The 12,275-nt window shown below is 40.0% G+C and overlaps 1 protein-coding gene across 1 annotated transcript; it reads right to left on the bottom strand.

The window, feature by feature from the left end:
- Positions 1–2,077: 2,077 nt before the first annotated feature.
- On the bottom strand, positions 2,078–6,023 carry LOC119654838 (G1/S-specific cyclin-D2-like). The gene is made up of 4 exons (XM_038060413.1): positions 5,248–6,023; positions 4,286–4,501; positions 4,037–4,193; positions 2,078–2,764 (listed from the first exon to the last, which is right to left on the bottom strand). The coding sequence occupies exons 1-4, from the start codon at positions 5,428–5,430 to the stop codon at positions 2,457–2,459; spliced, it is 864 nt and encodes a 287-aa protein (XP_037916341.1). The 5' UTR covers positions 5,431–6,023; the 3' UTR covers positions 2,078–2,456.
- Positions 6,024–12,275: the final 6,252 nt, after the last annotated feature.

Below are 12,275 nucleotides of genomic sequence, written 5' to 3'. Positions count from 1 at the left end.
CTTTGGATGATGCATTCGGCATCTGGACATAGTTGCCCGTATCCGCCGACGAGCTTTGCAGATAGTTTGGATTCGACAGTTGTCTAATCCAAACTCCATCCGAATATCACGGCTGAACATGTCTATTATTCGCAACAGACTTCTAAGATGGTTGCCAGTACCAGCATACAGCCTGATGCCATCTAAGTACATCAAGTGTGTCAGTTCGCACTTAACACGTAGGCCATACTTTATTGCAATACCATGCCCTCTAGCATCATTTAGTAGCCATGAAATGGGGTTCTGTGCCATACAAAACCAAAGGGGACTCAGCGAATCCCCCTGGAAGATGCCCCTCGGTATATGGATGGGCTCTGAGGTATTAGCACCCTCAAATGTACGCACCGATAAGGTGGTATGTCAACCTTCCATGACTGTCGCCAAAAAACTTTATTAGTTTCGGATCAATGCGATACAGATGTATGCGGGACGCTATCAAAAGCCTTGGCATAATCGATATAGCAACTGAAGAGGTTTCTTTGGCCTCTAGTTGCTTGTCCTACAACTACCGAGTCGATAATGAGTTGCTCTTTGCAACCACTTGATTCAACTCGGCAGCCCTTCGGACAGAATGTTGTTGGTCTCGAGGTGCACATTGATCCTCCCACTATTAATGGACGTGATGAATTTGTAAAGGGTTGGTAAGCAAGTAATCGGCCTTGTGTCTGCGGGGTCCTGCAGCGTGTCCTTCTTAAGGATAAGGTAGGTAATCCCCGCAGTGAGGAAGGATGGAAATTCCTCCGGCCGACTCATGACCTCATTTATACTGTGTGCCAACCGACTGTGTACGCTGGTAAATTTCTTATACCAGAAATTCTGCACCCGATCCAGACCTGGGCCCCTCCAGTCCTTCGAGCTGTTTATAGCTCGTCGAACCTCCTCTTCGGTAACATCCGCAAAATTCATTCCAGGCGTATTGGCATGACGGGTGCCTTCGGCGGTGATCCACTCAGCATGTTGGGCAGGTAACCCCCAAACTCCACCCCAATACTCTTTCGCTTCCATCACCAAGAACTGTATTGTCTGGACGCTCTGTTGGAATTCGTTGAGAGATCTTATTATTATTATCTGTTCTTGGGTATAAGACGCAACAACAACAATAAGTAAGTGAAGTAAACAACACTATTGCGTGCATTTTCACTTCGTAACCGTATTAAAAGTTCGAAAAACGCTACACAACGACGAAATTGATAACATTGACTAGGCTGACCCTGACCAGTGTGCGAGGCTAGATAAAAGCAGCAGAATCACTTTCGAGACCATTCAACATCAATAGCGGTCTAAGAAAAGTGATGCCCTATCATGCGTCCTCTTTAACCTGGCACTGGGAAAAGTGATTCATGATGCTGAGGTAAAAGCGAGGAGTACGATCCTCTTTAAGTCCATCCAACTGCTGGCCTATCGATATCATGGTAAAAACGACCAGAGACACACAAACTGCCCTCATCCAGATCGAGCAGCGCCGCCTGAAGAATCCTTCGAAGAATTTTTAGCCCCCTACATGAGGATGAACCATTCCGTAGCCTACATAACAATGAAATCTATGAGCGATACCTTGAGCGTCAGGTTGTGGATAAAATCCGGCTCAATAGGTTACTGTGGGCCGTTCACTTAATCCGTATGGATGAGCATAAGGGCAAGATTTATGGTAGAAAAAGAAGACGAGGCAGACCATGCTTGAGATGCAAGGACGCTAGGACGCCAGGCACCTTTTAGGGATATCGAGTTGATGGGCCTCTGCGCAAAACCGGGATGTCTGGAGTTCCTTATTAAGGCAGGCCTAGACTAGATACCGGTTCTCGCGCCGTTGATGATAATGATAAGTTATAATGAATGAGTTAAGGTTGCGATTTTGAATTAAATCCCGCTAGATTGTGTTTTTCTTACAGTGCGCAGCGTCCAATATTTCGACTTGTTTAACGTTCCGTTTTCGTCTTTAGTTTCCAAATCTTCTTTCAATCATCTTATGAATAAACTCGGTTAAAGAAATTGTCTACTGCCATTCAGCGAATTTATGAATATAAAAAGGAAGCTCAACTTATCCAGGGGGCATTATTTTATTAACAATCCAGTGTTAGCTTCAACAACAATATAATAAGTTAACTAAAATTTATCTAAGTCTTCAATTTCCTAAAAAATTACACCAGGTAAATGGATCGAAAACCGTAAAACTATACAAATTTCTTACAAGGATAATTGCTTAAAAGTTTCAGTTACAATAAATGTGTCTTCCTAAAAGTATGTCTTCCATTAACGAAATTTTAAAATCTTAATGAGGTAAACTTAATTTTAACTTTTTTGGTATATTTTCTTACAAACATAAACAAGGTACATGATTCAACTTAGCATAGATAAAATTTCATTCTAAATATACAATCCTTAAAGGTAAATGAATTCGAAAGTAGCGAAAAATTGTGTCAACAAACTTCACTTGATTCCCCGGTCGGAATTTGTGTGGCTATGTAGCTGACTTCGTAAACGGGTACTACACTGTAGGTGATTTCTGGGTTTTTGGCAATTTGTTGAGATATGAATGCCTCCGTTTCTTTGGCTATTATAATTTCAATATTCTGTATCATAATCTCAACTTCGGTAGGTGTCGTTTCAGTCAATTTGCAAACATCCCTTATTGCCGATTTGTTATTTACCAATTTTAGTCCGATAGCAGCTGCACAAACACACGCAGCAGCTAATAAAGATGGGAGGCAGGTCATGGAAAAGGTTTCTGAAAAAGGAAAAAAAAGATTGTTAATATATCAAGGAAATGATTTTCTATTATAAAAGTATAGTATGTTCTCTGTTCGCCTGTCGTTGTCAAGTATATTCAGATATGATAAACCCGCAGCCCCGAGAAAAACATCCAAGCCCGTCGATAGGAGGCAGAGAAAACAAGAGGAATTGACTCCCCAAGCCCGGCGTTTTCTCAGTGTAGTATAGGAGCATAATTTTCGCACTAGGCTCGGATCTTCTGTCTTCAATGATAAAAAGGCCCCAACAAAACACACTTATAACATTGTAACACATACGCATATTACCTTTGGAACCCTATGGAAAAGAACGGGATGCGTTGCGACAGGATCAGGAAAGTAAAAAAAAGGCCAGCAAACCCAAACTTATTATTCTCCAATCATTATTTTCACTCCGGAAGGGAATGCAATTCTGCATTTACATGAGAAAATGTTTCTAAAATTTCGAAAGGACTCACCCTTCTTGTTTACGATTCACCGAAAGGAAATGATACTTTAACAAAAGACCGTCTCAGGAAACCGAACAGAAGAGATGTTCTCTGCAACTCACCCCGAATTTGACCTGAAACTCTGTGGGATGATCGAACCTACACAATGGGGATTGTATTTATAAAGTGAACTTCCACGCATCTTTTTTCTCAGGTAAGAAGGATGTACCACTGTCTTGCGATTTTGAGGATTAAGGTCGGAAGTAGAAAACACGTTAAGGCTACAATACTATGCAACATTTGCATTTGTATTATGATAAATGAACAAATTTAATTCTCGTTACTGATCATTATGAACTAAACTACCGTCGGGCTATTTTTATTTAGGTAGATTGAAAACTACTTTAAAGAGCTCATTAGATAGTGAAGTTGGTTACCTGTGGCTGAAATGACATATTTTCCTTTGCCAAAAACAGTAATTATTTCAAAATATAGGCAGGAGTCAGTCCATTTATTTTCCTAAGCTAAAGACTAGGTTATCACGAAACATTTTAAATAAAAGGAACTGAAGAAAGAGAAAATTACTCCTTGACAAATGCATTTGGAATGCAAAATCTTTGCCTAACAACTGACGAAAGTTTTACCAAAATTTTAAATCCATACGAATAAATCACAGTCGTAAGAACAAAACAAGTACTAGAAACTTCAAATGCCACAGGTGCTGTCTTAGGCTTCCCCACCCCATTCGTCATCAATTTCATTGGACTAGCGTCTAAAAAGGAGGCTGGAATTTCGAATTCTTTCAGGAAGAAAAATACACACCTGTATAGCACACGGAAACCAAAGTGTGGGCATGGTGTCTTATTGTAGAGTTGTTTTTCGACCAAGGTAACCTCTGAATACTCTGCTCCACAAAGTCGTAGGCAGTAACTCCGGCGATGTCCCATTGCAGTCGTGATAATATAAGCAACTCCCACGTCTACAAAAAAAGCAAGGTTTATAGATTATTGTACACAAATTTTTAAAAACCATTGAATCCCCATTACGAAGCGATAAAGGGGCGACACTTACCCGAACCTGGTCAGGTGTCACTGCGTTATCAGTGTAAGCACACAGGAGGTCCACACTCAAATTGTAACATTGCCGGATTTTTGACGCCAACAGCAGACATGCGACTCCCAAAAGCTGCAGCTGCTCCCGCGAGATCGGCATTGTGCAAAGGAATCGATCCATATAGTTGATGGCCAGAGGAAACACCTGCTGCTCACACTTCTGCTCGTCGCACACCTGAAGAATGGGAAACGTAAACAAACCGAGTTCGATGAAGCAATGGACAGTCAATGACCAATTAGCTATATATGCAGTATGTGTAGGGAAGTCGCGTTTTTATTTTTTTTATGAAGGCAGATGTTGATCGAATCAATCAATTAATTCATGCTCGGTACTTGCAAGAAATATAACCAACCCTAACGTGAAATTACTATACTTAAAATCGCATTAAGTGCTAACACCAAAAACTAGAAAATATAGACATGTACTGTCTCATGTTCAGCAATAGAAGCTTGAACGAAAGGTGTATATCTAGGAAGTGAACAGGGAACATTAAGGAGGGACATTCAAGGACATTTGGAATTTTCAAAGTCCTAGAAACGATGTGTGAATATCTTAACAACGTCCAGATAAATCTAGGTTTTCCCAACGAATTGTCCAAAATCAACTTCATTCATAACATGGCAAGTAGTGGCTATTTCGGAAGCCACTGGATTTGCGATTTGTTAAAATTATTCGATTTGGAAAAGGCAGTTTTATTTGTTCGAACAGTTCAAATAATGATCATAAAACGAATTGCCTTTCAAAGCTTTCAAGGTTGTAGCAATCAATATTTTTCAGTTTTAAATGGGATTCGGGAATTAACATAGTTTAGGGGAAAGTTCCGTAAATCGTCTCCACTGAAGACATTATAAGTCTGAGTCCGTTTAAATAATAACTCAAATTGTTGGTCTTAGCCTATTAGGTCACATCAGCACACAAACCTCTAACATCCAACTCGTCACTATTTTCCGCATAAAGGGTTGAATATCACGTTGCAAATGTGCGAAGTAGTCGAAGGGTGGAACACTGGCCACCTGCGATCTTATCAGATTTGGGATTACGCGATCATCACGGTGGATAAGATTATCCAAGGAAGCAACGGCAATACCGAAATCGCACGACATTTCTCCAAAACCTCTCACTTAGCACCCACAAAACGCACTAATTACTTCGTAAAAGTCACTTATAACTGTACAGAGTCGAAAATCAAACCCGGAGCACTCAGCAGTGGACGGCCGCTCTGCAGTAGCACGTGCTGAAGAATAAGTTCTTGCAAAGGTGCAACTCTTCTTGGACTGGCTTGGAAATGTTCTTAGCGTCGTCTTCGACGAACGGTCCCCGTCTTGGCTTGTACAGAAGGTGAGCAGCGGCGTCTTGCATTTTACCTTCACAACCATGCCATCGGTACGACTCACCTTTAGTCCTGTTGTTAACAGTCGGAGCAGATGTTCAACGTGTACCTTGGGCCGATGTGTACCGTGTGTTTCTCGTAGTGTGTCTACCAGAGGGTACGTCGTTAAGAAAGCTAAGAAACAATACGGAAAAACAAGATCTGGGTTTTTGAACCTGGCTCTTTTCACCAAGACGCAACATTGTAGGCAGATACACTCCGAGGGGAAAAATTCCTAATCGAAATTGTTGATCATATATTTCAGAAAAGTAATTAAAAGTTCACATTTATTTTCTACACTATACTACCTACATTGGCATTAAATACCATACCCATATTAAATCCTTTTTAAACTGGAAATAATTTAAATCACATTCCTGGACTCTCCTTTTATATCAGTTCTGTTGAAGTAAATAACTATAGTCGGTTCAAAAAACAAGTTGTTTTAAGAATAAGGAACAGGAGGTCTCCGATTCAGTGTGCTCCAAATTATTAAACCAATCCTGCAAATAACCAGTCCAAAGACCCCAACCATTCGTGCATTTGGTTTGCTACTTTTTGGTTAAGGACTAGGAACGGAGAGGCCCTGATCCAATATGAATTGCTGCGCCAACGATTATTATATTACTAGGAACGGAGAACCCATTAACATCGTAAACTAAATCGGTTATAAATTATGTCCAAGTAAGATACGATACTTGTTTCGCGATCTGAACCGATTCCTTACACAAGAGCTAAGCTTAGCAAAGTATAATCAAACACTATCCAGGATGTCCCGTTGAGGATGGTAGAAATTTTAATGATAGATAGTACAACTCATTCGAGGAAACTTGTTCCATTTTTCTCGCGAATAATGTCAAAAAGCTTGACCTTCCTAAGAAAGTCACAATTTCCCAATCCTTCTTTTTATCTCGCACCGCGGCTTCGAATCTCGGTTGAGTCATGGTTGTTTCTGTTTGGCTTCGTGCTTCGTTGGTTGCTGTAGGTATTTTAGCTGAACAGTATAAAGCTAATAACGCATCTTATCAGTGTCCAAACTAACTCGATTTTCAACTCGACATGATGTCCTGAATAATCATCAGGTAATCGTCTGATGGTGAAACAACGAGCATGGTAATTGGGGAAAATTTACTTTGAAAGGACAAAAAAACCAAACATGGCAAATCAAACAAGTTGGGAAACCGGAAGCTGAACGCTTCAAGTACGAAAGGTTTTGGATATTTCTTATATAAAAATATTTGAGTGGAGATTTGTTCCATTTGTACCTAACACATAATGTATATGCATATATTATGTCAGAGTACTCACTTTAGCGTGTTACTGATATTCAAAATCTTATAATTTACACTGAAGTGACAATTTTTACTTACTATAACTTTGTTAATAATGGGGGACTTCCACTAAACTTGATGCTGCTTTATATTATAGCCTATATCATTCCATGATACTAAAAGAAACTTAATAGGGGTTTTACAGTTAATTATTGAAAATTATAGTATTATTCTATTATTAGCTTTATTTGAACTGATATCGATATAGAGGGTATTTCGGAGTCTAGGCAACGTATAGTAACAGCTTCTTTTTTTTGAGATTTTTCGGTTGAGCAGGTTTCCAGCCCCGCGCTACCCGCTTTTCCAACCAATATAAAAACTAAGACTGACTTCGAACTGACTTCATTTTATACGTCACATAAGTATATTTGGTGAAAAAAATTGACACCCTCTTTTGAATGTATGGCGACCCACCTTAAGTTCCACATAGAACAATGCAACTCACTCTATGCGTGGACGTTCACAATTCCCACTTTTCCTCGTCAATCGTCCTTCTCCTCCTAAAAACGAGGAATACTGATACAATAAGAGCTTCGATCCCTTTGCATAATGTTTTATGCGAAACAGATTTTTAAGCTGAAATAGGCTGTGTTAGCTTCAATTGTGGTTTAGTCCATTACTGTTGGATGTAGTTCATGTTTTTGTGGTATTGATAACGCCACTATGTATTTCGTTTTACCTTCATTAATGTGCCTAATCTCCTGTCCTGCTTGCTTGATCTGAATATAGTCAGTTTTGTTCATCGCGAATTAATCTACCCAATATGCCGACATTGCAAGCATAGGCCAGTTGGATAAACTCGAAGTAGACAGTGTCTATATGCCGCACTACTGATCAATTTTTCTAGCACTCCCTTGTCTTGGACCCTTGTTAATGGATAAAACTTTCGCTAGTAATGCTGGATGGAGTGGATGGAAAAATGATAAGTCAGAACTGGGCAAGTTATTGAATCTTATAGAAAAACCTGGTGGAACACTAAAATCGAATTAGTAGAGAGGAGAAGCAATCCCCAGGAGGAGGCATGGACTAAGGTAAACTACTACCTACAGCAAAACACAAACAACAAACATTTGCTGATGAAACCAAACAGTATAGCCGAAAGGGCAAACAGGACTAAAAGTTGAGAATTCGAAGTTAAAACGGACGCACTAACTACCAAACCAGCAAAAGGGCTCAGCTAAGCAAAAATTTCGAAAAATTTGCATGCAAACACACAATCGAATGCCACAACAGAGATGCATAGAAGCCAGGACGATGACGAGAAAGTGAAACCCGTGCTCTTCAATGAACTCGAAAAAATGCGACAGTGGCTGTACACGATTTCGACGCACTGGCGAATAAAGCAGAGCTAGCAGAAGATGTCAAGCAATTATTTCCTAATGGAAGAGAGCAATTTAAACATGGTCCAAGAATGCACAGAAATTCTTTTCAAAGCTCGCCAAACAATAATACATTGCCACAATAATATAAGGGGGTCCTTTAGATACTTTGAGTGCAGTTGTGTACAGTGGAATTGCAAAGGATTGATAGAGAGGGTTATGCATTCTGCACGGCAAACTGGGAGGGGGAGTGATTTCGCACAGGAGCAAAACAGAACTTTTTATAAAAATACACCGTTGCAGTAATCTTCGGTAAAGGGTGCAACAAGAGCAACAATGGGACATATATGGAAGAAGAATCCAGCATAGTAATTCATCAACTACCACCGTCCAGACACAAATTCCAGATTAACAACGGTAATGAACGCATGGATCCACACTGATGAGCTGCTACCTGATCCCTAGTGGCAACATAGATGCATCTCACAAAAACGCTAGCCTTGTAATAGATAAGACAAGGGAATCGATCGTGGGATCAATATTTAAGACAATATCAAACCGAAATCACTCGAGTTGCCAAAATTGACGAAAAAGAAGAGTGCTCTATATAACAGCGAAATTGAATCTAATTATTGCAAATAAGGGCTGCACCGCACATTCACCGGGTTGCAAAGCAAAATTCCGAATATATTTATTCATTTAATTTAAGGAAAAATAAACATAAAAGTGAATCCCAAAAGAAAAAGCAAGTAAGTAGCTTAACTTACGCTTAAAACTAGAAAAAATCAAAAATGACTGACGGTTTCGTCCAGGGCAGAGGCTACTCATCAGACGCTGCCTCACCTCTGCCCTGGGAGCAGCGTGACCGAAAGTGCCAACAGGTGGAAAGACGCTCCCTTTTATCATCGCAAAAACACGACAAGGTTGCGAGTTATATTGGACTTAAAACGCCAGTCGTTGTAGTCTAAGCTAGACTAAGGCTAAGGCTAGGTTGTTGTTTAGCATCTGCGGGATCCTAAGTCCCCATCCACATGATGGTGGACCGGACTAAATGAGGAGCAACTTACTCCCTCGTTTTTTAGTCAATGAATCCCTAGTTTGGAGCGTAGCACCCCAAGCATTAAAAATTGAAAAAATCAAAAATGACTGACGGTTTCGTCCAGCTTAGCTTAGACTACAACGACTGGCGTTTTAAGTCCAATATAACTCGCAACCTTGTCGTGTTTTTGCGATGATAAAAGGGAGCGTCTTTCCACCTGTTGGCACTTTCGGTCACGCTGCTCCCAGGGCAGAGGTGAGGCAGCGTCTGATGAGTTGCCTCTGCCCTGGACGAAACCGTCAGTCATTTTTGATTTTTTCAATTTTTAATGCTTGGGGTGCTACGCTCCAAACTAGGGATTCATTGACTAAAAAACGAGGGAGTAAGTTGCTCCTCATTTAGTCCGGTCCACCATCATGTGGATGGTGACTTAGGATCCCGCAGATCCTAAACAACAACCTAGCTTAAAACTAAGAAACAGATAGAGCGGAAGCACCCAAACTGTAAAGCACACAAATACCATGAAAGGTTCGGTGTTGTTCCAAGGAAGAGAATTTGAGGCTACAAAATAGAAGGATACTCCACACAAGTAAGGTTCTTTTCTTAAAGGATCGGATGAATTTGCATTGAAGGAAAGCCAAATTACAGGGCAATATTCACGGAGGTCTAGATTGAGGTAGAGTCGGAGTAGGATAAAACCAAATATTTTGGAAGCACGGTTAATAATCTCTACGAAGCAGGATTTGAAACACAGTCTTTAATCGAAAATTCTCCACCTAGAGAGTTTGAAAAGGATCTTGGGGAATTTAATTTAATTTAATTTCAGCAAGTAACACATCGGGTGCCATTTGCTGATATAGTGTCACGATGTTCACCAAACCAAACCAATAGGAATAGTAGGAGGGCTAGTGTAGAGTCTTAGGGAACGCGGTGCGACTTTCCCTTAACCACCAACCATGAGGAGAAACTCTGCACGAACGGTTTTAGAAGAATTGCTGTAAATGGCATATATGGCATACATTTAACAACGAAGTTGTTAAAGTCTAGGAGGTTCGAAGTAGTAGATCGATGTTTCACAAAACTATGCTGCGCTTTCGCTTTCAACGGGTCGTTGACGTATTTTTCGAGGATTTCGGAGCAGGAGGAGAGTAATAGGACCGTAGTTCACAGCTAAAATAAGGCCTCTGCTTTTGAGGATAGGGATAATAAGGGTCCAAACTTTTGTGGAAGGTTATACATATATACATATTCGATAAATACTACCGTTACAGGTTAATATCCCTAGAAAAATATAAACTCAGAAGCAGATATTTGAGAAATTCAATAAGTACAAAGGCTACAGACTCACAACGGCAAAAGAAAACACTTACAAAGCGGGCGTAAAAGCATTTATAATCGCAATAGCACAAGCCGAGAAAATGAAATGTGACGAACTGTGAAAAGAGCGGAGGCCCGGATGCAGGTGAAAATAAAAGGCACTCTACAATATGGTTAATAAAAGCTGAAAAAAAAATGCTTTAGTAAAAAACCATAATTGGAGACAAACGTGGCGGTATGACGACAGACTAGTTGCTGATGGGTAAAGCATTTCACCTACCTCCCCAGTTATACAATGTATGTGTACAACCTCTCAGTTCAATGACCACATGCTACCTACTCTACGGGATGTGGAAATTCAACCAATACGCAGTAGTCCGGAAGTTCCTAAAACAAAAATAATTTTAGAAGTAAGTAAAGCATTTTGTCAGTCAAAACAAAAAATTCACTGAGGGGTAAAATTTGTTAGTTGCGGAAGTCTGTTGACACAAAATCAGAGGAGAGGTTGCTTGTTCATTAGAAGAGCGGCAATTAAACGGACCGTCTCCTACTCCAGTTTAGACTTAAAATTGCCCTTCACCCTCGTCAACATGCTTGGCACCATATCAGCATTGCGATCGCCCATGATAAACACCCTGATTTAAATCAGGTACTCACTAACAGCTGAATCAACTGGTATTCCACTCATAATACAAATCCCATTTGAACCAGTGAGATTTGAACTGCAACCTTCCGTACGACATCCCAGCGCTCTAACCACTGAGCCACCCCGACACTAATACATATTAATAATACAGATAAAAGCAAACAAAAAAATCTCATTTTAACTATAATTATTAATAATAACTGCTTTTATGTATACATTTTTTTATTAGTTATTAGACTAAAACGGAGCACTGAACGATCATCCGCCCCAAACGTTTGTGAGCAATTCTGCAGCATGACTTCACTTTCCTTTTGAAATCAACTCAAGACATTCCTGAATTTTCCTAAATGTAAAACTCTTTAATAGTACCTCATATTCTTATTCGTAAAAATTCGCTCTTTCTACACCATAGCAAAATAAAAGTGTCCGACACATTGAGGTCCTTTTTTGCCGCATAGTGTTCGCCCACTGAAGCTGAATATGGACTTAATTCTTGCCTAAAGGACATAAATGATTGAGGAGTCAGTCAGAAGAAGTACTACTGCATGGCTCATACATTCAGCGTTTAATGAAGAAAGACGTAGGACCTTCCTTGTTTCTTCATTGCATTCCCCTAAAACTGCAGACACGTACGCTCCGTTTTCGAAATGAATTGTATCAGGATTGACCTTGTGTAAAGTATGTAGCTGAGTTTACGTGCGTCGGGGAGGAAGCTGCGTTCTCAATGCATCATTAAGTACTCATGTACAATGGAGTAATTTTCATTGATGCTCCTTGTGCGAAACACCTACTACCCAAAGTGTTTAAAAGATAGACAGAAAAGGATCATTTGAATGGATGTTCTTTCCAACATTGAAGAGCAAAATGATTTCAAAGCTTCTTTCCAGATCCCATAGGCTTAAAACTTCCAATGATAGCTTCAACTCG

This window comes from Hermetia illucens, chromosome 4 (assembly GCF_905115235.1).
Source record: "Hermetia illucens chromosome 4, iHerIll2.2.curated.20191125, whole genome shotgun sequence".
Classification (NCBI taxonomy): Eukaryota; Metazoa; Arthropoda; class Insecta; order Diptera; family Stratiomyidae; genus Hermetia; species Hermetia illucens.
The sequence above is the reverse complement of the archived record's forward strand: the minus strand, read 5'-3'. Positions and strand labels throughout refer to the sequence as shown.

Excerpts from the sequence above, each read along its gene's own strand:
- LOC119654838 (XM_038060413.1), bottom strand. The coding sequence starts at position 5,430 with ATGTCGTGCGATTTCGGTATTGCCGTTGCTTCCTTGGATAATCTTATC. Across the intron at positions 4,502-5,247 it reads TGACGAGTTGGATGTTAGAG|GTGTGCGACGAGCAGAAGTG; the intron begins GTTTGTGTGCTG and ends CCCATTCTTCAG. Across the intron at positions 4,194-4,285 it reads TGACACCTGACCAGGTTCGG|ACGTGGGAGTTGCTTATATT; the intron begins GTAAGTGTCGCC and ends CTTTTTTTGTAG.